Source organism: Carassius gibelio, chromosome B3 (assembly GCF_023724105.1).
Source record: "Carassius gibelio isolate Cgi1373 ecotype wild population from Czech Republic chromosome B3, carGib1.2-hapl.c, whole genome shotgun sequence".
NCBI classification, from domain to species: Eukaryota; Metazoa; Chordata; class Actinopteri; order Cypriniformes; family Cyprinidae; genus Carassius; species Carassius gibelio.
In genome coordinates this window covers 4,498,248-4,520,968 of record NC_068398.1, presented here as the reverse complement: position 1 = coordinate 4,520,968, position 22,721 = coordinate 4,498,248, and the positions used below count along the sequence as shown (strand labels likewise).

The 22,721-nt window shown below is 37.6% G+C and overlaps 2 protein-coding genes across 3 annotated transcripts; both read right to left on the bottom strand.

Annotated features, from left to right (window-relative positions):
- Window positions 1-882: 882 nt before the first annotated feature.
- On the bottom strand, window positions 883-4,728 carry LOC127952581 (gastrula zinc finger protein XlCGF8.2DB). 2 transcript variants are annotated; one of them, XM_052551216.1, is made up of 2 exons: window positions 4,162-4,728; window positions 883-2,636 (listed from the first exon to the last, which is right to left on the bottom strand). In XM_052551216.1, exons 1-2 carry the CDS (start codon window positions 4,298-4,300, stop codon window positions 1,654-1,656), a joined length of 1,122 nt encoding a protein of 373 aa, XP_052407176.1. In that variant the 5' UTR covers window positions 4,301-4,728; the 3' UTR covers window positions 883-1,653. The 2 variants fall into 2 exon arrangements, with proteins under 2 accessions (XP_052407176.1, XP_052407177.1); XM_052551217.1 differs by having other exon boundaries at window positions 4,192-4,728.
- A 7,951-nt stretch (window positions 4,729-12,679) lies between these two features.
- Window positions 12,680-18,111, bottom strand: LOC127952061 (gastrula zinc finger protein XlCGF8.2DB-like). Its single transcript, XM_052550323.1, has 3 exons — window positions 17,085-18,111; window positions 16,460-16,531; window positions 12,680-12,732 (listed from the first exon to the last, which is right to left on the bottom strand). The coding sequence occupies exons 1-3, from the start codon at window positions 17,965-17,967 to the stop codon at window positions 12,680-12,682; spliced, it is 1,008 nt and encodes a 335-aa protein (XP_052406283.1). The 5' UTR covers window positions 17,968-18,111.
- Between the last annotated feature and the right edge of the window lie 4,610 nt (window positions 18,112-22,721).

Genomic DNA, 22,721 nt, shown 5'->3' with positions numbered 1-22,721 from the left:
GACCCAGTTTTCCAGTCTCTGTAGAAGTATGTTATAATCAACAGTGTCAAACGCCACACTGAGATCTAGTAATACCGGCATTGATATTTTGCCAGAGTCCGAATATAATTAATTAATTTACATTATGTATTGGTTATTCTATGGTCTCATGAAAAACATTAAAATGGGATGTTAACATAATGTTCTTAACATGGTCCTCTGTTGGTCATATATTAATGTTCCCAATATGACTTAAGGGGGATACTTTCTATGGTCACATAGCATCATTACAAAGATGATATTCGGAACGCTATCAACTGTACTGAATTCATATGGAGACATTTTATTTGGGAATGGTCTGCAACTTATCTTCCTGACTGACCCTTTTGGGAAACTTGGTTAAAAGCACCCATTTCAATTATGGGTCAAATGAGAAATTCTCATAAAAATGTATTAAAAAAAAACAGATTAAATAGTAAATCTTGCTATCTGTTAATCTCTTATATTTTTAGACCATTACATACCTAGCGTTTTAAATCAATCACAAAGGTACAGGTGGCATATTCCCCAATAGCAGGCGCGCAGGGAAGGGACATCCACCAATAACTGCATCAATTGATCCATACGAGGCCAACATCTGTTCGCCAATTGTCACTGTCGCTCATGTCTTCCAGAAAATGCTCTTACTCTTCATCTAAATGAATGGGATTGTTCTGCTTTGTTGTTGCATGTCACTTGTAGTGTGAACGAGACATTACTTTGACATTAATAAACATAAACCAGATGTGTTTGATTCATTTTTTCAGCATGTTTTTGTACAATTTAATTGAAGAGATTAAATCTATCAGGTTCTCAACAGAAGACGTGTTCTTGTATGGGACAATATTGACCGGGCCCTAGGTAGAACCCATTTGGGCCACACATGGATGTGTTTATTCGCAAGCAGATTTCAATGGTAGGTAAAGGTTTTCAGGGAAAAGTCAATATTATAATACACTGAGAAAGAATATGCACATTTGAACTTGTAAAGTACATTTATTCGTGTAGTAGTGTGTTGCATGTAAACAGAAAATTAACATTTGCATGTATATTTTTTACACATTTCTTTCATAAAGAAACAGTGGGAAAAATAAACCTGCCTCAAAATGCCATCCCTCAGAGAGATAGAGGCAAAAAAAAAAAAAATAATAATACTAATGCTACAAGTTTACATCTTGTTGGACATTGGTAGATATTTGTGTATATAAGTACATTTTACAGATTTGGGATCATTTTGTATGTGAAGCCACACATGATGAAAAATGTATAAATAATTTGTCTCAGAAGTTATTTAGTTCATTTAGTTATTGCACAAATTGTAGACAATACTTATCCTTTGGCACACATGCCAAAACATCTGCAGTTTGTTTAAATGATTAAGAATTTCAAATCTGGTGTGAACAATAAATACATTTTTGTATTTGGGCCAAAGGGACTGAGAAACTATAAAAGGTCAGCAATGTTCTGAATGTGTTCTTAATTTCTTTAAAATGTCTGATTTGTTTTTCTTTTCAAATGTCAAAAGAACCAATAAGAATCAGAAGTATCAGTAAGAGCTGTAATACCTTTAAAAATGTAACAATATCCATCACTACACAGCGCACAAGTTTATGTTATCAGATGCAAAATTTCATTTTATGTGTTCTTTGCAGATAAATGTGTATTGGCAGTGTGAACCTTAAGGTGTCCTTTCTGTGTAAAACTCTTTCCGCACTGAGAGCAGCTGAAAGGCTTTATTCCAGCATGAATTATCATGTGATTCCTCAGGATTCCTTTACATATGAAACTCTTTCCACACTCAGAGCAGGTGAAAGGTTTACTTCCAGTGTGAAATGACATGTGAGTCTCAAGGTATCCTTTACGTGTGAAAGACTTTCCACACTCAGAGCAGGTAAAAGGCTTTTCTGAAGAGTGAGTTACCAAATGATGATAAAGGTGTCCTTTCTGTGTAAAACTCTTTCCACACTGAGAGCAGCTGAAAGGCTTTATCCCAGTATGAATTAGCATGTGTTTCTTAAGGTTTGCTTTACGTGTGAAAGTGTTTCCACACTGAGAGCAGATGAAAGGCTTTTCTAAAGTGTGAGTTACCAGATGATTCTGAAGGTGTATTTTCTGTGTAAAACTCTTTCCACACTGAGAGCAGGAGAAAGGCTTTATTCCAGCATGAATTAACATGTGATCCTTAAGATTTTTGTTACACGTGAACGTTTTCCCACACTGAGAGCAACTGAAAGGCTTTTCCCCACTATGGATTTTCATCTGTTTGATAAGGCTTTCTTTCTGTTTGTAAGTGTTTGCAGACTGAGAGCAGGAGAAAGGCTTTATTCCAGTATGAATTAACATGTGATCCTCAAGGCTTCTGTTACATGTGAAACTCTTTCCACACTGAGAGCAGCTGGAAGGCTCTTCCTCACTATGACTTCTCATGTGTTTCATAAGGCTTCTTTTATGTATGTAAGTGTTTCCACACCGAGAGCAGCTGAAAGGCCTTTTGACGTCTGTTATTTGAACGCTACAACTCACAGATTTTTCTCCAGTGACACCATGATCTTTCTGATCCTGATGTTTCTCCTCCACTTCATTCAGATCTTGATTTTCCACTTTCACTTTCATCAGGCCTAAAATAAAAAAAATACAAAATATGAAAACCTATTGGGATATTTGGAAAATACAAGGGAAATATTTGTATAAAGATGGAAACTTATTTTTAAAATGGTCCCTATTCATACAGATCCACGAAAATTACTAAAAACATTCTAATATCCGACTAGACCAAGAGAACACACACTTGTTGATTTTAGAGACAATTTCAGAGTGACACAATATATCATATATATATATATATATATATATATATATATATATATATATATATATATATATATATATATATATATATATAGGCCGATATGCTTTACGTGTAGCTGTATTATAGTAGAATACCAGTCGAAAGTTTGGACAAATTTACTATTTGTGTGTCCAAACTTTTGACTGGTACAATATATACATAAAAAAATACATATACAAACAAAATTATCCTTTTAGTAATGATAACTCAAATGTGGTGACAAAATATTTTATGGAGCAGGGTATTTAACAATAAACTTTGTTATCTGAAACTTTGTTACACCAGTGCACTTGTCAGTACACCACACTTCACTTATTATTAATAACTTTAAAACGAAATAGATCTATATGCAAACATATGTATATATTATAACATATACAAACATATACAAAATTATAAACACTTTGTTTTTGCCCCATGAGTTGAACATGAGTTTTCTATGTACACATAAGGCCAATTTTTCTCAAATATTGTTCACAAATCTGTCTAAATCTGTGTTCGTGAGCACTTCTCCTTTGCCGAGATAATCCATCCACCTCACAGGTGTGGCATATCAAGATGCTGATTAGACAGCATGATTATTGCACAGTATTCATCTGTGGCATCGTGCTGTGTGATAAAACATTTTCACATTTTAGAGTGGCCTTTTATTGTGGAAAGCCTAAGACACACCAGTGCGGTATATACATTAGGGATATATATATCTCCTGGAAATCCTGTATAATTCAACCAATCCAATGACGACTTTGACACTCCTGAAGTGTTTCCACTTTTGTGTGCTGCATGCATCAGACGTTCAGCTAACGGTTCATGGGCGTGACATCAGTGGCTGATACTAGCATGTCCCCAGTTAACACGATCCCCAGTTGATCCATAACACCTGCACTTCATGTAAATAACATTAATTTCTGAATTTAATGTGGTTGAAACTAAAGACAAAAGCCTTCCAAAGACATAGTAGGCTACATGGCTAAATAATATAGTGTGATAATTCAATTCAAAATTAGCATGTCCATCAGTAGTTGATGCAGTGTTAAAACATAAAGCATGAACGATCTGTGTAAATCCAGGGGCTCTTTGTGTGAATGTCCAGAAAACTGGAAGATTTCCTGAATGTATGCATAAACTATGAATAATGCATTGGTATTGTGTGAATAATGTGTAATCAATAAAACAGTAACTGTAGTTGCAATTACGAGTATTTAAAAATTACATTTAAAATGGAATTGCACTACATAATCCAGATTACACGTATTACTACTCTGTAACACACAAAGAGAAGAATGAACACCAACCTCCTTGTTCCTCGTGCTTTATTCTCCAACCTCCTTGTTCCTCGTGCTTTATTCTCCAAGCTTCTGGTTCTTCATGTTTTATTCTCCAGGTTTCTGGTTCACTCGTGTTCTCTTCACTCTCTTCTTTAATAAACAACATCTTCACAGCAGCAGATCTGGGTTCAGATACTCAAGATATTCTTGCTTGCTTTAAAAATGAATTAGAACTGTGAGGATGTGGATATTACAGGTATTTACTGATCTGATTCAAAAACTTTATTTTTCTATTTACAGAAACAACTATCTAGAACTGTCTCCCGACAAAACAACAGAGAGCACGGTGAAACAAATCTTCTTCTTCCGAGGTTTAATGGTGTTTAGCAAAACAAAGTGTGTGTTTTGGCGCAACCCGCTGGACTGGAGAGAGAAGCAGTGAAAAGGAGGAAAAATAAGTTACGTGCGTATAAGGTGTTGTTAAAAAAGCCGTTCTGCACAAATAAATTAATTTAAGATTATAGACTCGCATGGCACTCAGTAAACACCAACAACTTCGTGATTGAGGATTAGAAGACAAAATGAGAGAAGTATATTTCAGTGAAAATCACACAAGGTTCCCTTATATAAAACGGCCATTCTACTTAAATGCTTGCTATTTTCTGTCAAAACTGTTCCAGAAAATAAATAAATAGCTGTGCCACATCACATGTGGTTGCCGCAAGCCCCCATTCCTCACTCTAGGCCGCTGTGTGATGCTGTGTGTTTCATTGTGAAAGCAAAACTACTATGTATGGTCTTCCGAAAGAGGACACAACTAGAAATCAGTGGTTAAGTTGTATTTACAGCACTGTTATAGAACAGATCAACCCAAATATTCAGATGTGTCCAGCTCATTTTATGGAAGACTGTTGCCTGATCCTGGGAGAAAAGACAATGGGTCTGTGCTCAAAGGCTACTCTATAAAGTGGGGCAGTCCCAACATTGCAAGGACAATTTGGCACTTCTGAGTAATTATCTGTATGTTTTTCATATATTTAAATAATTTGCCACTGATGATTCAAACACAAGTTTTGATCAGTGTAGACTAGCACTTGTTGTTTGTCATTTCTCTGATCACAAATGCAGATATGGTTTTATGTTTACACGGCTTTGTAAAAATAGACACATTTCAGAAAGGCGAGGCATAGAGAATCAACAATAATGAACATTATCTGGATTTTTTTTTTTTTTTTGAAGTTTAAACCGCATAAACATTGCATTACATTAAACCGAAATACACAAAATAACGTTCTTTTTGGCAACATTATATGACCCTGTTAAAAAATATGGTTGCTAACAAGTTACTAAATGCAACTACATGGTGCTGTTTGAGGCATTAAACTTCATCACACCAAACAGTTTATCAATTTACAGAATTTTCCAGTCGTAGTAAAATATGTAATACAATTATTTCTAGAATAACCAATTAATGGTTCAAACATTTTATATTGTTGGTCAACAATTTTTTTTTTTCCTTTGCCCTTAAATGCAACACAAGTCTTCAGATGCAAGATGCTCGTTTTATTGCTTTCCTACTGATGCGGAGACTCAACATTCGTACCACAAGATAAACTCAAATTACAATTATTCCATGTAAACGCCACATTTAATGGCTTAGTGGTGAAAGTGAAACTTTAATTATGTATAGTGCTTAAAGCCACGTTAAATTTAAATGTCTATGACTACGTTAAGCTGTTATGAAGCATATAGATAGAGGATTTTCTTGAAGCAAGGATAAAATTATATTTTTTTGTGTAACTTACCCACACTAACAAGGCCGAAAAGTTGGTACTTTATTCACTAAAATAAGTTTAATCTTACCATTTCCACAACTCACTCAGATCTAATTTAATAGATTCTATGCAATAATTTTATTTAATAATATGTGGCGACACACATTTTATTAAAATATTAATATTAATCAAGGATCTATTTACTTTTCATTCACCTTCATTTTACTTTTCATTCACCTTCATTTGAAATTTACAGAAACATATTATAATCATATTATTTTTTGAATATTATCTGTATGGACAAAACATAGCAAGTTTCATGAACTATTTTTGCGATTATCCAGGGGGAAAAACCTTGCAAAGAGTTAGGAATGGCCCATAGCTTGAATGAGAGGCAGCTAGTGGTTCTAACGGGGAACAGGCTGTTTCGAGGAAGAAGATACCGGGGGGTTGCGGCAACCATAATGACGACCTCAGGCTGGAGTCCACTTCATCCACAGTGAAAGCCAATCCCGACGATCCACAGCGCAAAGTTGATGTATATCCTCAGCAACCAGCATGGACCAGCTAAAGTGGATATTGGGCTCTTTTTGAAGGCCAAAGAAAGTTTTTTTACTTTCACAATGTAACACACAGCTTCTCCATGAAATGGAGCTGACAGAATAAAAGGTAGGCCTTCTTTCTTTGCATGAACTTTTGGGAGGCGTTTGGCAAATCTTCGCACATACACTGTAAAATAATTGAGCGTAAATTCACAGTAAATTACTGGCTACTAGTTACATGACTTCCACAGTAATATACTGTATCATTTTCACACGAAATAATTGTGAATTGACAGCTGTATACTGTGACCTCACAGTATTAATTCCATACTATGATTTTGCAGTATGCCTGTACAATTACTGAATGCCATTAGATCCCCAATTGCCAATAGTATTCTACTGTTGAATTACAGTGTAAACTGAAAGAGTAATGCAAATCAGTAGCCAGTAATATGCTTTTAATTAACAATAAATAGTATAATTTTTTAACCCATCAATAACCTATAACATTGGAAAGATATGTTCAATTCAAATTAACACAAAACAATCAATTTTACACATTTATTTTGCAGTGAAATAAATCCAGTCGAAACTTTCCAGCAAAGAGGTTCGGATGATCATGCTTCTCTCCATTGAATCAGGACACACTTTAAAACATATTCAGGGATCTTCTTACTACATTACTACTTCTAAATTACTTATCACAAAGCCAGAGTTTGGTTTGTCCATTCTGGTGTTGGAACATTGTTTACACACTAGATTGACATCCTGGTCCCAGTAACCACCTTCAGTGGGTCACTGCTGTTGCAGTACATACTAAAAAAAAGTGACAGAACAAGGTAATATTTACCCTAACCATTTAAATAACAGCAGCTTAAAAAACATTTCCATCACAAACACACAGTCAAGAACAGACTGCAACAAAGTAAAGGTGTGTGATTTATCCAGGCAGCATTTGCACTCAACAGTGTTCATCATTTTATATGTACTGTTTGCAAAGGAAGAAGGATCGCAATCCTTTTAAAAAAGCTTCCTCTCTGGTCTCCAGCAAAGACACAAATGTTAAAGCTGCAACACACATACGTTTGAGGGGAAGAAACGGGGGTCATCATCGCTTGGCTGCTGTGGTCCAGCACGGCTCTCAAAATCCAAAACATCTAAACATTCTTTGTTTAACCCACCAAATATAAAAAACCCTCAAGTACAATATTATGTAGAAATTACCTTTGATAAAATTCAAATTGAAATGGCAAAAATGGCAGCCAGACCAGTGATGAAATCAGCTTGTCCCTCCAATGTCAGCATCCATGCCCCTCGACTTCTTTGTGTCACCTAAAACAAATATACTGTTACCTACTGTTCAGGAAAATAAATCAAGATTTATTTACTTATTTAAGAAATTGAAGTGAAAAGAGTAGAGTGGTGGCATACTCTAACTACTGAGTTTTAGATGACTACTTTTAAAAGAAAATAATTGCAATCCACCTTATTTTTCCAATGCATGGGAGGCGGACGCACTAAAAAGGAGGCTAAATCACTGCAGCCACTAGGGTCTGTCGCTAGTGCGTCTCTTGAGATTAGGGAGTGAGGTTTACCTGCGCAGCACTACTAGCTGGCCTCCGTTACAGTAAGAAAACACCAAATTTGTAAGTTCAAGAAATAAAACATGCTGCTTAAAGATAAAAATATATATAGATTAAATGATTAAAAATAGCAGGTCTGAATCGTTTATGTTGACTTCAGGCAGTGGGGCAACATTTCTGTCTAAATTTAGATCCTTTAAATGAAATGAGTACATCATTAGTATCATAGTCAGAAAAATCATGACTCTAAAGCAATGTTTTTCCAGAAATCATGACCCAGTTATTACAGAGTTACAGAGGCAGACACACTCTTGCAGTTTAAATCTAGATTAAAGATCCATCTCTTTAACCTGGTTTATACATAACACACAAATATGCTTCTAATATCCAAATCCGTTAAAGTATTTTTAGGCTGCATTAATTAGGTAAACCAGAACCTGGGAACACCTCCCATGACACCCTATGTACTTTCTACATCATTAGAAGAATGGCATCTACGCTAATATTTGTCTGTTTCTCTCTTGTTCAGAGGTCACCGTAGCCACCAGATCCAGTCTGTGTCCAGATCAGAGGGTCACTGCAGTCACCCGGATCCAGTACGTATCCAGACCAGATGGTGGATCAGCACCTAGAAAGGACCTCTACTGCCCTGAAAGACAGCGGAGACCAGGACAACTAGAGCCCCAGATACAGATCCCCTGTAAAGACCTTGTCTCAGAGGAGCACCAGGACAAGACCACAGGAAACAGATGATTCTTCTGCACAATCTGACTTTGCTGCAGTCTGGAATTGAACTACTGGTTTCGTCTGGTCAGAGGAGAACTGGCCCCCCAACTGAGCCTGGTTTCTCCCAAGGTTTTTTTCTCCATTCTTTCACCGATGGAGTTTCGGTTCCTTGCCGCTGTCGCCTCTGGCTTGCTTAGTTGGGGTCACTTCATCTACAGAGATATCGTTGACTTGATTGCAAATTAAAACAGACACTATTTCAACTGAACAGAGATGACATCACTGAATTCAATGATGAACTGCCTTTAACTATCATTTTGCATTATTGACACACTGTTTTCTTAATTAATGTTGTTCAGTTGCTAAAACTATTTAGTTTAAAATGTTATATAAATAAAGGTGACTCGACTTGACATGGTTTAGTACTGATTATTGAGCTATATATTCACCCGTCTACCATGTATCTTACTCTACCGGATGCTGGATGATTAAGCTACTAATGTACAGCTGTAGTATTGGAGTAAAAAGGTTAGGAGAACATTCTGGGAACCTTCAGAGGACATTCTGTTTCATGGGACTGAATTTGTATTTAACGTAACAATTTAATTAATACATTAGAAACTGACAATTATCTAATGTTTCATTTGTACGGTTATTCAAAATTACATAGCCTACATAAAGTGACATTATCACTAAGTTTTATCTATTGCAAGTTTAAGCACTCTCAAAAAATAAAAAAATAAACTATTGTTCAATCACTGAAGCTGTCTACACTGCAAAATTAATGTATTAATGTACATCTGCGTTTTGCTGTTTGGATAAGAGAGTTCACAAGAATCCAGATTTCAGTCAGCAACGTGCATGCACTCAACAAAGCTGATGAGTTTAACCAATGATTCATCTGATAACCTCTGATTGGCCATTGTATTCCTAAGCTCAACAAAAACGTGGGATTTGTTATAATGTGCAAAACTGTAAAAATGCTTAATAAATTAAAATTTGGTGCAACACGAGCAGATCTTAAAATAATGGCTCAATCGACACTTTCTATTCATTTGCACATTGTTAGCAACAGAAGGTATAGATTTAATTGTTTGTGCAGGGTCATTTTTGCCATAAAACCTCACACAAGCCTTACACAAGCTCCGGCTATGCAAGATACAAGTAGAAGTGCAGTTAACTTTTGGATACTACAGTCTTTTGTAATTGGCCCCAGAGCTTGTTTAATACCGAGTTCAGGTATTCATTACTATTTAAAAAGAAGCACAGAAGAATCAGTTACATGACAGTAGCTACATGACTGTTTATCTTTCATATACATGTCCTAAATACATCTTCCATGGAAGAACTCATTTTTCCAAAAACAGTGAAGAACAAAATTAAAAATGTGAATCACAAAAAAAAAAAAAAAAAAAAAAAAAAATCCAGTCTACAACCAAACAACAAGTGATAAGGCTCTCTTTACCCAGCATTTTCCTCACTAATGAGAGGTCACTGGTGAACAAAATGGACAAGTTCCTCTTCGCAACACCCAAAGTAAGAGACTTTTGGACTCCGGCAAGACAAGAGGCGGTGGATTGTGCATTTATGTCAACAAAGCTTAGGCTACGAACACTGTCATTGTTGGGAGACACTGAGTTGGTTAAATGTAGACCTTTTTATCTGCCACGGGAGTTCACTTCCACCATAATAACCGCAGTCTATATTCCACTGGATGCTAATGCCAAGCTTGCTTTGAACGAACTTCATGCAGCCATTAGTAAACAACAGACTGCTCACCCAGAGGCTGCTTTTATCGTCGCGGGTGATTTTAATCAATACAAATTAAAGTCAGTCCTCCCCAAATTCCACCAGCATGTTTCCTGCCACACCAGAGGAGACTTTGGATCATGTTTACACAAACATTGATGGAGCTTACACCGCAACACCCCTCCCCCACATCGGACAGTCTGATCACCTTTCTTTGTCTCTCACCACGCCATCAATGATGACTATGATTTAATTAATTAATGAGCTAAATAACATTTATGCTTGCTTCAACAGCGACAGCAAGAAGACGGCCACGAAAATCACACCCTCAGCAGATCACCAACCCCTTAAACTCACCTCCACAGATGTCCACACTGCACTGAGCCAGATCAACACACGCAAGGCTGCTGGCCCGGACGGCATTCCTGGACGTGTGCTTAGGGCATGTGCAGAACAACTTGCAGGGGTCTTCACAGAAATTTTCAACCTTTCCCTCACCCAAGCAACTGTGCCAACATGTTTTAGGTCCACGTCTATTGTGCCAGTGCCAAAACACTCCTCTCCAATCTGCCTTAATGACTATCGCCCCATATCACTCACACCCATCATTAGCCACATTTCCACTGTCGGGCTAATAGGGGGCATGCTAGTGCGTGCCAGGGCCAGTCGCATTTGCACTGTCACTTCCGGGGCTTGATCATGGCTCGTCAGGGCTTCCTTGAGGCCAACGGCCAGGGTTATTGGCCAGACGAAAAATTGGGGCCAAAGCGGGCCAGATGGGGCTAGAGGAAGGGTAGTGAAGAAAAGCGGAGTTTCTCCGCGTCTGGAGAGCTCAGTGCTGCAGATCATTTCAGAAAGATAACAGCTTTAACACCAGTATTAAAGACTTTTTAAAATAAGTCGATCTCAAAACTAACTCTCAGTCATCAGAGAATGTTTGAAATAACTTGATCCGATGTGGATAATAATCACTAAACTAGGCAGAAATATTGATCCAAGACTATCCACGATAAACATTAACGTTACCATAGTAGACATGGAAAATGCAACCACTTGGAGAAATCAAGACGTCAGCTTCTTATTCTCTATCTTATTCAGTAACATATTTTATCTGTCATAAGTCTCATCTCGAGAATTTAGCACCGCATAGCCTGTCATAAAAATATAATAATGTTTTTTGTTGGGGAGCTTTTAATAAAAATCAGCGTCAGAGCCGCAGATCATTTCAGAAAGCTAACAGCTATAACACCAGCATTAAAAATTTAAATTAAAAACTTTTTTAAATAAGTTGAGCTCAAAACTCACTTTAAGTCTGCAGCGAGTGTTTGAAAATAACTTGATTCGATGTGGATTATAATCACTAAACAAGGCAGAAATATTTATAAACGATGCAAAAGACAGTGCATGCTAAACCTTAACATTACCACAGTAAATATGACCACTTGAAGAAATCAGACATCAGCTTCTTATTCTCTATCACAATCATGTATTTATTTAGTAACTTATATTGACTGTCATAAGTCTCGTCTCGAGAGTTTAGTTACACTTAGCCTATCATAAAAATATAATAATGTTTTTTGTTCGGGCGCTTTTATAAAAATAGAGATGTTATAATTCATTCTAAATTTGATTTATAGGCTACTGTGGCTACAAATAAACCGAAACAGTTTTGACTGAATAAGCAGGCTATTTTCATAACGCTTAAGCATTAAAAATAAATAACATAGAAATACATTTATTCTTGTGTGACTAATTTTGAGTCCTGATAAATTAATGAATTATGATCAATGGATAACTTATTCTATAGTAAAACATAAAACGTATAGCTTTTGAATTAAAAAATTTAACAAAGCATGCTAAAAACTTTACTTTTATCATGCTCATTTTGTGATCATGCTAGTTCCAGTGACTTAATTCTTAGTTTTCTGATAACTTCTCTTTGTTGGAGAAATTATAAGGTTGTGTGACATTGTTCCTGAGAGGCGTGTAAAGGGCGGGTTTTAGTGAAGCGCAGCAGAGCTTCAGGACCCACTGTGGAAACGCTGCGCTGTTCTGGCCTCGGTGCTACTGGCTCGAGGCTATTAGCCCTGCCTGGCCCATTTTAAGCCCTAGCTCACACTGGCCCGACAGTGGAAACAAGGCTATTATGAATTGCTTTGAGCGATTGGTCCTAGCACACCTCAAAGATTGCCTCCCATCCACACTGGAGCCACACCAATTTGCCTACAGTAAAAATAGGAGCACAGAGGATGCAGTATGCACAGTGCTGCACTCTGCACTCACACACCTTGACCATAACAACACATACGTACGGATGTTGTTTGTTGACTCTAGTTCAGCATTTCACACCGTCATTCCCTCCAAGCTGACCACAAAACTTGGAGACCTGGACATTAACAACTCTCTCTGCAACTGAATTATGGACTTTCTGACCAACAGACCTCAGCATGTTAGGTCAGGCCACACCTGCTCCACCAACATCACACTCAATACCGGCGTACCACAGGGCTGTATGCTGAGCCCATTCCTTTACTCCCTTTACACCCACGACTGCAAGCCTGTGTATGGATCGAATTCATCATTAAGTTTGCAGGCGACACCACAGTGATTGACCTCATCAGTAAAAACAATGAGACTGCCTACAGGGAAGAGATACAGCACCTGGCCACATGGTGCACTGTCAATAACCTGCTCCTTAACACCAGTAAGACAAAGGAGCTCATTGTGGACTTCAGGAAGAAGCAGCATGCATTAGCCCATCCACATTGACGGGATAGTTGTTGAACGTGTCTCCAGCTTCAAGTTTCTGGGAACCACCATCTCGGAGGAATTGTCCTGGACCACAAACACCTCCAGCCTGGTCAAGAAGGCTCCCCAGCGCCTCCTCTTCCTCAAGACACTGAAGAAGAACCAGCAGTCTTCAGCCATCCTGGTGAACCTTTACCGGTGTGCGATAGAGAGTATCCTGACCAGTTGCATCACAGTCTGGTATGGTAACTGCTCAGCTGCTGACTGCAATTCACTGCAGAGGGTGGTGAAAACTGCCCAACGCATCACAGGGACACCACTTCCTGCTCTTGAGGACATCCAGAGGAAACGCTGTCTACGACGGGCTCGCAGCATTCTCAAGGACTCCTCTCACCCTGACCGTGGACTGTTTAACCCCCTGCCCTCCGAGAGGCGCTTCAAGAGCCTCCGGACAAGGTGCTCAAGATTCAGGAACAGCTTTTTCCCTAAAGCTGTCTCCTTGCTGAACTCTGGCCTCTGACACCTCCCCACACCATACACACAGACTCCTCCCCCTCTTCACCACTACATTCTATATAATCCATCTGTATAGTATGTTCATAGTACACCTATCTGTATATCATGCTGATAGTATTTCAAATCTGTAAATTATGTAAATTATATCTGTAGTTATTTTACATTTGTAACATTGTAGACCTTGTATATTGTGTACTTACTGCTTATTGCACTTCTGTTTAGATGCTTACTGCATTTTGTTTACTTGTACCTTACATGTCCAGTGACAATACAGTTGAATCTAATCTAATATGCATTAGAAGACAAATAATAAAACACAATGATATATTTTTTTATCATGAAGCAAAATGGCATACAAGAATAAAACTTTTTGACATTGTTCTTTAGTCAGGAACTCCAAAATTGTGTTTATCTGAATCTCACAGTTGAATTCCCTGGTTTTGAAGATGAAGATGACATTTATTCATTGTGGTAACTTTAGATAATGTTTCGTCATGTTGCAATGATAGTCTCTCTGAAGTTTGGATCCCCTCATGTGTTTCTAGGTCTCCTGACTTATTGAATATCCTCACAGTGTGAACACTTGTAATGTTTCTACCCAGTGTGAATTTTCTCATGTTTTTTCAGACTTGATGAATCCCTGAATCTCTTGTTGCAGTGTGAACACTTGTAAGGTTTCTCTCCAGTGTGAATCCTCTCATGTCTTTTCAAATGTGCTGAATGATTAAATCTTTTGTCACAGTGTGAACACTTGTGACGTTTCTCTCCAGTGTGGATGCTTTCATGCAGTTTTGTACAGGTCGCTGATGTGAAAGTCTTTTCACACTCAAAGCACATGTACTCTCCTACAGTAGTATGTTTTTGATACACCTTTAAATTTGAAAAATTCAAATTACATGAATGCCTTCTGTGAGCGCACTTTCAAGTGTTTCTTCAGAACTGAAGCCAATAAAATCTTTTTACCAAACCGATTACATGTGTGCAGCTTTTCTCCAGAGTGAATGTTCATATGATCATTAAGATGTGCTGATTGTGAGAAAATCTTCCCACACCGAACACAAGTTAATGATTTCTCTCCAGTATGAACTCTCATGAGACACTCAAGACTTGTTTTGCCTTTTAAACTCTTTTCACACTGAGTGCAGGTGAAAGATTTATTTGCTCTTCTTTTCTTTAAATTTTTCAGTTTGGTTTGAGGGCAACTCAAAGGTTTTTCCTCAGTTTTGACATTTTTCTCTTCAACATCACTTGATTCTTCATTCTCCTCTTTATCTTCAATCAACTCTGAAATAATTGTAAAAATGGCTATTAAATTATTAACACATTACTTGAACATAAAAGTGAACCCTAATATAAAAGTGCAGGACTCCAGACTAGCATTTGAGAGCAGTGCCACTAAGTTCTACAGATGGTGGCACCAGAAGCAGATTTGGTAGCGCTTTTTTTCAAACTCAATTTGTTATAAACCTGAATGAGTTTTTTTCTTCTGTTTAACATAAAAAGTTATTTTGAAGAATGTGGAAAACTAAAAAGTTGCAGGTCCCCAGTGACTTTCATTTTTTTTTTTCCTACTATCAAAGTCAGTGGGCTTTGGTTACTCACATTCTACAAAATATCTTCTTTTGTCCAACGCAAGGGTAAATAATGACTTTATAGAACCTAATAACTATTAAAATGTATTAAAATTGTTGGGTGAACTGTCCCTTTAATGACAAGCAGCAGAATGTTTAGTACGGTCCTTTTAAGAGCTGGACGCATCTGTTTTTCGCTCAACTGTTAACTTTCACTTTTGATATTAACTGTGTTTCTATGTAAATATTGTGTATTTTTGACTATTAGCTCAATAAGTTTCTGATTAAAGATGGAATAGGTGTTTGTCTTCAGAAACATTTTCTTTTTATACTTGTAGAAATTCTCTTCACGTGCTGATAGCAATCAAGTTAAGTGGTTTAAATGTATTTGCTGTGTAAGGCGTAGGATATGCTAGTCTCACGAGTTTGTTTATAGGAGCAAAGGAAAAAAAATGTCCATACTCCTCATGGCTTATATCAAAACCATATTTATCAACATTTTTCTTTACAATTCAACTATTTATTATTATTATTTGTTTTTAGATATTATAGACACAAACCACATGTTTTTTTTTTTAGGGAAAACAACAAATATGTTTGATCAACAACAAAATTAACCAGGAGCTTGATTGACAGGTGATCAGACCATTCAGAAGGCAGAGATTATGTGCCACTGTTGCTATCCACCATATTACTCGACAGCTATGTCCGCTCTTCATACACATCAATGTTAAAACAGTGTCAAAAAAGATACATTAAATTGAAACTTTATATATATAAAAAAGCATGCAGGGCTAAGCTCTGCTGTTTAAGGCTGTCACAGTAATGGCAATAAGCTAAAGGAAATCCTTTAAAGTACTTGCTTTGCATACCAGAAAATCTGTCCATGATTTAAGCTGTCCGCTATATGCATGGCTTGCACTGCTCAAGTTAAAATAATAATGTGAAATAAAAAAATTATATGTAAAAAAAAAAAAAAAAAGTGTGCTCTTATTCTGCGGACAAAATACTGTGAACTTTGGCGCTACAGCGATCTGTCAGGACACAAAATGATTTTATTTTCTTTTAAAATTGCAAAATTTAAAAGCTGAGTGTCCTGAGATATTTTTACATACCAGAAGTAACCTGCTGTGTGTTGTCTGTTGGCACGCTGTCAGTTTCCTCTTTGGTCTGCGATGAATTTTTCACTGCGTGAGAACATGATGTGTAGTGTGAGAGCAGAATTATTTGTCAGAGTTAGCAACAGTAACTATGGAAGGTGGGTCTTTGCCAACATTCAAGTACTCAAAGCAAAAGTGATCATTACTTAAATTAAAAGTCAAAACTTATGATAGATCTCTCGTTAAGGTATCTCAGTATTACTATTCTTATGATAAGTTCAGTTCTTTAAAGGTACTGTTTTTTTTTTTTTCATGAACAAAATAGCCCATTAAATACTGTGTTCTGGTACCCAACTTGTCTTACAAGAGAAACAAATAAGGATCAGTTGCAAAGCTACATGACAGTATATCTTGAATCAGCATTTTCTAAATACATCTTAAGTGGAACAATAATTAGTGATTTTGAAAACAACATTGAAAAAAAAAGAAAAGAAAGCACAATAATAAAATGTTTTGACAGTAATTGGGGGAGGAACTCCATCTTTGATTTAATTATAATTTCAGCTGAATCTTGAATACTTACTGTGATTGTTTTTTGTATGTCTGTGTAGAGAAGATGAACGATTGAAACATTTCCCACATGCAGTGCAGTCATACAGATTCTCTCCAGTGTGGATCCTCTGGTGCAGTTTTAAACACTTTGCTGTAGTAAAAGTCTTTTCACACTCAAAGCACATGTGCTCTCTCACACCAGTATGTGTTTTCTGATGTTCTTTTAAAATGGGAAAATATGAAAACCTCTTTCCACACAAATTACATGAATACATCTTCCCTTTTGTATGAACCGTCAGGTGTTTCTTCAGGACTGAATCCCTTAAAAATGTTTTATCGCACTGTTCACATGAGTACAGTTTCTCTCCAGTGTGGATGTTCATATGTTTCCTAAGGCTTGCTAATTGTGTGAAACACTTCCCGCACTGTTCACAAGTGTATGGTTTCTCTCCAGTATGAACTCTCATGTGAACATCAAGACTATATATGCTTTTCAAACTCTTTCCACATTGATTACATGTGTACAGTTTCTCTCCTGTATGAACTCTCATATGTGCCATAAGTCTTCCTTTACCTGCAAAACTCTTCCCGCACTGATCACATGTGTATGGTTTCTCTCCAGTGTGGATCCTCTCATGTGTTTTCAGAGTTGTTGACTGACTGAATCTCTTGTCACAGTGTGAACACTTAAAAGGTTTATCTCCAGTGTGGATTTTCATGTGTACCTTAAGGTTCGCTAAATATGCAAAACTTTTTCCACACTGATTACATGAGAACGGTTTCTCTCCTGTATGAATTCTCATATGGGTTATAAGGCTTTCTTTTCGTGTGAAACTCCTCCCGCACTGACCACATGTGTACGGTTTCTCTCCAGTGTGGATGTTTATGTGTACCTTAAGGCTTAGCAGTTGTGTGAAGCTCTTCCCACATTTATCACAAGCGAATGGTTTCTCTCCCGTGTGAATTCTCATATGAACATCAAGATTATATTTGCTTGTGAAACTTTTTCCACACTGATGGCAGGTGAAAGATTTCTTGGCTCCTCTTGACTTTAAATCATTCTGTTTGGATTTAGAACAACTGAAAGATTCTCCTCCAGTTTTGACATGATTTTTCTTTTCAACTTCACTCAATTCTTTGTTCGCTTCAATTTCTTCAATAAAATCTGAAATAAAAGCAACAACAGTTTATTTGTAAGTAAAAAAAAAAAAAAGGAGAAATGTGAAAAAAGTGAACCGCACCACAACAAATTCCCGACAGTAAACTGCTGTTGCATTCTATTTATGACTGTGACGGCCCAAGTGGTTTTGACACACAAGAGTGGTAATCTGAATGCATCATTCGCTTGCCACACACATCTATATGTAGCCACATGCTCTTGCACACGCATACATCTAAACCAAGAACATTTCTTTAAGGTTAATCTTCATTTAAATGTCCCTGTTTGTCATTCGCATTCAGTTCATAATAACGACCCAGAACAAACAATATTCTTTAATTCTTTATTGTTAATCTTGCACATTTACAATTACAATTCATCTTTATATACAGGTGCTGGTCATATAATTAGAATATCATCAAAACGTTGATTTCAATAATTCCATTCAAAAAGTGAAACTTGTATATCATATTCATTCATTAGACACAGACTCATATATTTACGGAAGCGTATTGCATTCACTTGAGAAAAAAAAAATCTACTCTGTTTTTCTGAATTAACGAGTTAAATATCTCAGAATTACGAGATAATTTTTCATGAAAAAAAAGCTTTTGCTCTGTTTTCTGAATTAACGAGTTAATTATCTCAGAATTACGAGATAATTTTTCATGGAAAAAAAAGGTTTTGCTCTGTTTTTCTGAATTAACGAGTTAATTATCTCAGAATTACGAGATAATTTTTCATGAAAAAAAAAGTTTTTGCTCTGTTTTTCTGAATTAACGAGTTAATTATCTCAGAATTACAAGATAATTTTTCATGGAAAAAAAAGTTTTTGCTCTGTTTTTCTGAATTAACGAGTTAATTATCTCAGAATTATGAGATACATTTTTCATTAAAAATATATATTTTGATCTGTTTTTCTGAATTAATGAGATCCCTTAAAAACCTGCCAGGGGCTCTATTTTAGCTGGATTGCATGGAAGTAAACATGTCCCGCCTTTCAAGTTTAATACGGTTTTATTTTACTTTGGGTTTGAGACATTGGGAGATACTGCTGTCTTTAAGCAATATAAATGGTATTGTTATTAGTGCATCAACTTTGCGCAGGCACCTCAAGACTTTGCGCCTGTTCAGACGAAAAGAACATTCTGATCTGCTTGACATTGCTGTGTTTCTCCAGGACCAGTTGAACCGATATGGTATGCTTCACGGATATAAGATGATGCATCTGAAATGCATTCAGGCTGGCTACGTGGTGACACAAGAGACAATCAGGCAATTGTTGAAAATACTGGATCCCCATGGAGTGCAACTGAGGCGCCGGAAACGTCTTCGGCGACGTTTATATCATAATCCAGGCCCGAACTTTTTATGGCATGTTGATTCATATGATAAACTCAAACCATATGGGATCTGCATCAATGGTGCAATCGACGGGTTTTCAAGAATGATGATATGGCTACATGCATACTCTACAAGTAGTGATCCCAAGGTCATCGCTGGATACTTTATTGATGCGGTGTCATCAAGGAATGGGACAGCCACTCGAATTCGCTCAGACTTAGGGACAGAGAATTGTTACATGGAACAGATGCAGATGTTCTTGAGACATGATCATACGGACTATTCAAGAAATTGCTATTTGTATGGCTCAAGCAATCATAACCAACGGATAGAGCATTGGTGGGGATTTTTGAGGAAGCAGCATGCACAGTTCTGGATCAACCTATTTCAAGATCTAAAAGATTCAGACGACTTCTCCGGTGACTTCCTAGACAAAAGTCTAATACAGTTCACATGTCTTGAAATAATAGAGGTAAGAAATGTGCTTTAGACATGTAAATTGTGATATGCTAGTCAGCTATAGATTTTGTCAATACACCAAAATGTTTTGGAGCATAATTATCTAATTTCATAGGTCTAACAACTGTTTCATAACAGAAGCAAATGGGCGATAACCATTAGTTATTTAATTATATTATTAAATTAATTTGTAGATTACAAATTATATGTAGATTTTTCCTACATATAGTTGAATTTTAAAGAGATAAGTGGATCTCAGTGTAAGTAGTTAGAATTAGCAGCAGCCTACATCTACAACAATAAAGTGCAACACAAACATTAATTCAGCTATAATATTAATCCTGTTATATGGATGTTGCACAAACTGCTATCTAATATCAACTTAAAAACATCATAATAGTAAAACACTGACAAGGAATATTTACCGTTATACGAGTAGCCCATTTTTGTTTATATCATTCTGGTACTTGTATGTTCATTTTGGTGAAAGAAAATTGTTTCTCTGCATTAATGGGACACATATAACCCTGATCATATAACACAGATCTTAACATACAGAGATTTATTGTTTTCAAATATAGAATTTAATATGCATGAAACTGAGAAATGGCTCTACTGTATCATACTGGACCATATGCATTTATTTTGCCTGCAGGTGGTATTGTGGACTAATTTTCTTACTTTCCCACTCTTTTCCTTTATATTTAGAGAGAACTGCAGGATGTTGTTCACCTCTGGAACACTCACAGAATTCGCCCATCCAGAAATGCTGTGTCTCCAGGTGGACGTCCAGTGATGATGTACACCCTACCCCAACTTTTTGGTGGTAGGGAGTACCTTAAAGAGGCTTCCCAACAGAAGTTCACGAGTTCACATCTACGTATATTAATACCGTAAGTTTATGCGTATTTGGCGTGCTGTCCGGGTGGAGGGCTCCGAGCTCGGGATGTGGCCCGAACCCAGAGTACTCCCCCCGGTTGTGGTAAGAGTAGATGGATCTATAAGTGAGGAGAAATGGGGTGGAGGAGGGATGCTGAAAACGGTCAATGAACAGAGATAGGTTCTGCTGTCATTTATACCTTGTCATGAGTTGATTACTGATTGGTCTCCACTTGTGTTAATCAGGTTAATGAACTGCGACTGTTCCTCCCGAACTTTGTTATAAAACAGCATTTCACGAGTTCACATCTACGTATATTAATACCGTAAGTTTATGCGTATTTGGCGTGCTGTCCGGGTGGAGGGCTCCGAGCTCGGGATGTGGCCCGAACCCAGAGTACTCCCCCAAAAACAAGAGAGCAAAAGGACAGCCGCCGGACTACGAACCCCCCAAAACGCAGAGATTTGGCGGGCTGACGTTTTTAGAAGTATGGTCGTTGACCAGGAGATCTCGCAATGCCTCTGGCAGAAGTAGAGGAGCAGGCAGGTCCTGTTGGTTAATAGTTGAGGAAGAAGCGGTTACGATGTCGGGAAGACAAGCTCCACCGTCTGCCTGCGAGGTGTAATGATATATTGACTAGATGCGTAATGTGTCCTCTGGGAGGCTGAGGCTCGCTGGACAGATAGAGGAAACAAATTATATTCCTGCGTCCACTGGGAGACTGAGACTCGCTGGACGGGTAGAGGAAATGAATAGGTATTTACTGCGTCCGCTGAGAGACTAGCGCTCGCTGGACAGACATGGGACACCAATAGATATTTCTGTGTCCGCTGGGAGACTAGTGCTCGCTGGACAGGCAGGGGAAACTAATAGATATTACTGCATCTGCTGGGAGACTGAGGCTCGCTGGACAGATATGGGAGACGAATTATGTCCCTGCGTCCGCTGGAAGACTGGGCTTGCTGGACGAAGAACAGGAAGAGATGGATGCATACTGCGTCCGCTGAGAGACTAGTGCTCGCTGGACAGGCAGAGGAAAAATAGGTATTACGGTGTCCGCTGGGAGACTGATAGCCTGACTACGACAGACTTCCTACTTCCGCTCAATTTTATTTCGCTTCTGTACTCAGTCTGATACAGCGTCAGAGCTTTCGGTTTGCCACCGGTCTGGAAACAGCCGGGCCAATCAACGAGCAGAGGGCGGGCTGAGAGCCGTGACGTAGATGCTAAGCACAGAGTTTTAAATTGTAGGTTAGAGAAATCGAAAACTGAAACGACCGCGGAAATGGGAAACGAGACACGGGATGCAATTCGCTTTGTTATGGAGAACATTCAACTCTTTTTCAAACTGAAGCCAGAACAAGAAGAGTGTTTAACAACAGGTTTACAGTGGAAGTTCAATCATAGATTTGAGTTCGATGCATGATGTCTGCTTATAGCGCCGCGCTGCTATGGAGGGAGAAACTTCATTGAACGAGAAATATGAGTCAGTGGATAACATGAGCGATTCGTTCACCTAAAAGATTCGTTCAGCTAAAAGATTTGTTCAAAATAACGATTCGTTCATGGACGACACGTCACTAGTCCTAATGGATACATTTGGAACACTGGTTTCACGTTGTAGTATAGACTGTGGAAACAGAGGCTTCTGAAAACTATGAATGTCATTATACAATGAATATCATTATGTCTGTAAAACATACCAAGACATGATTATGGCAATAACATTAATTGCAGTTATGTGCTATTCACTTCCAAGCAATTCTAAAGATATTTACTTGCATGCTTTTCATATTACAGTCCTAGAAAGACAACAGAATTTTACTCACACTGCTGTCCTGCGGCAAAACGAGGGTAGTGATCACGCCAGTAGATGGTGAAAT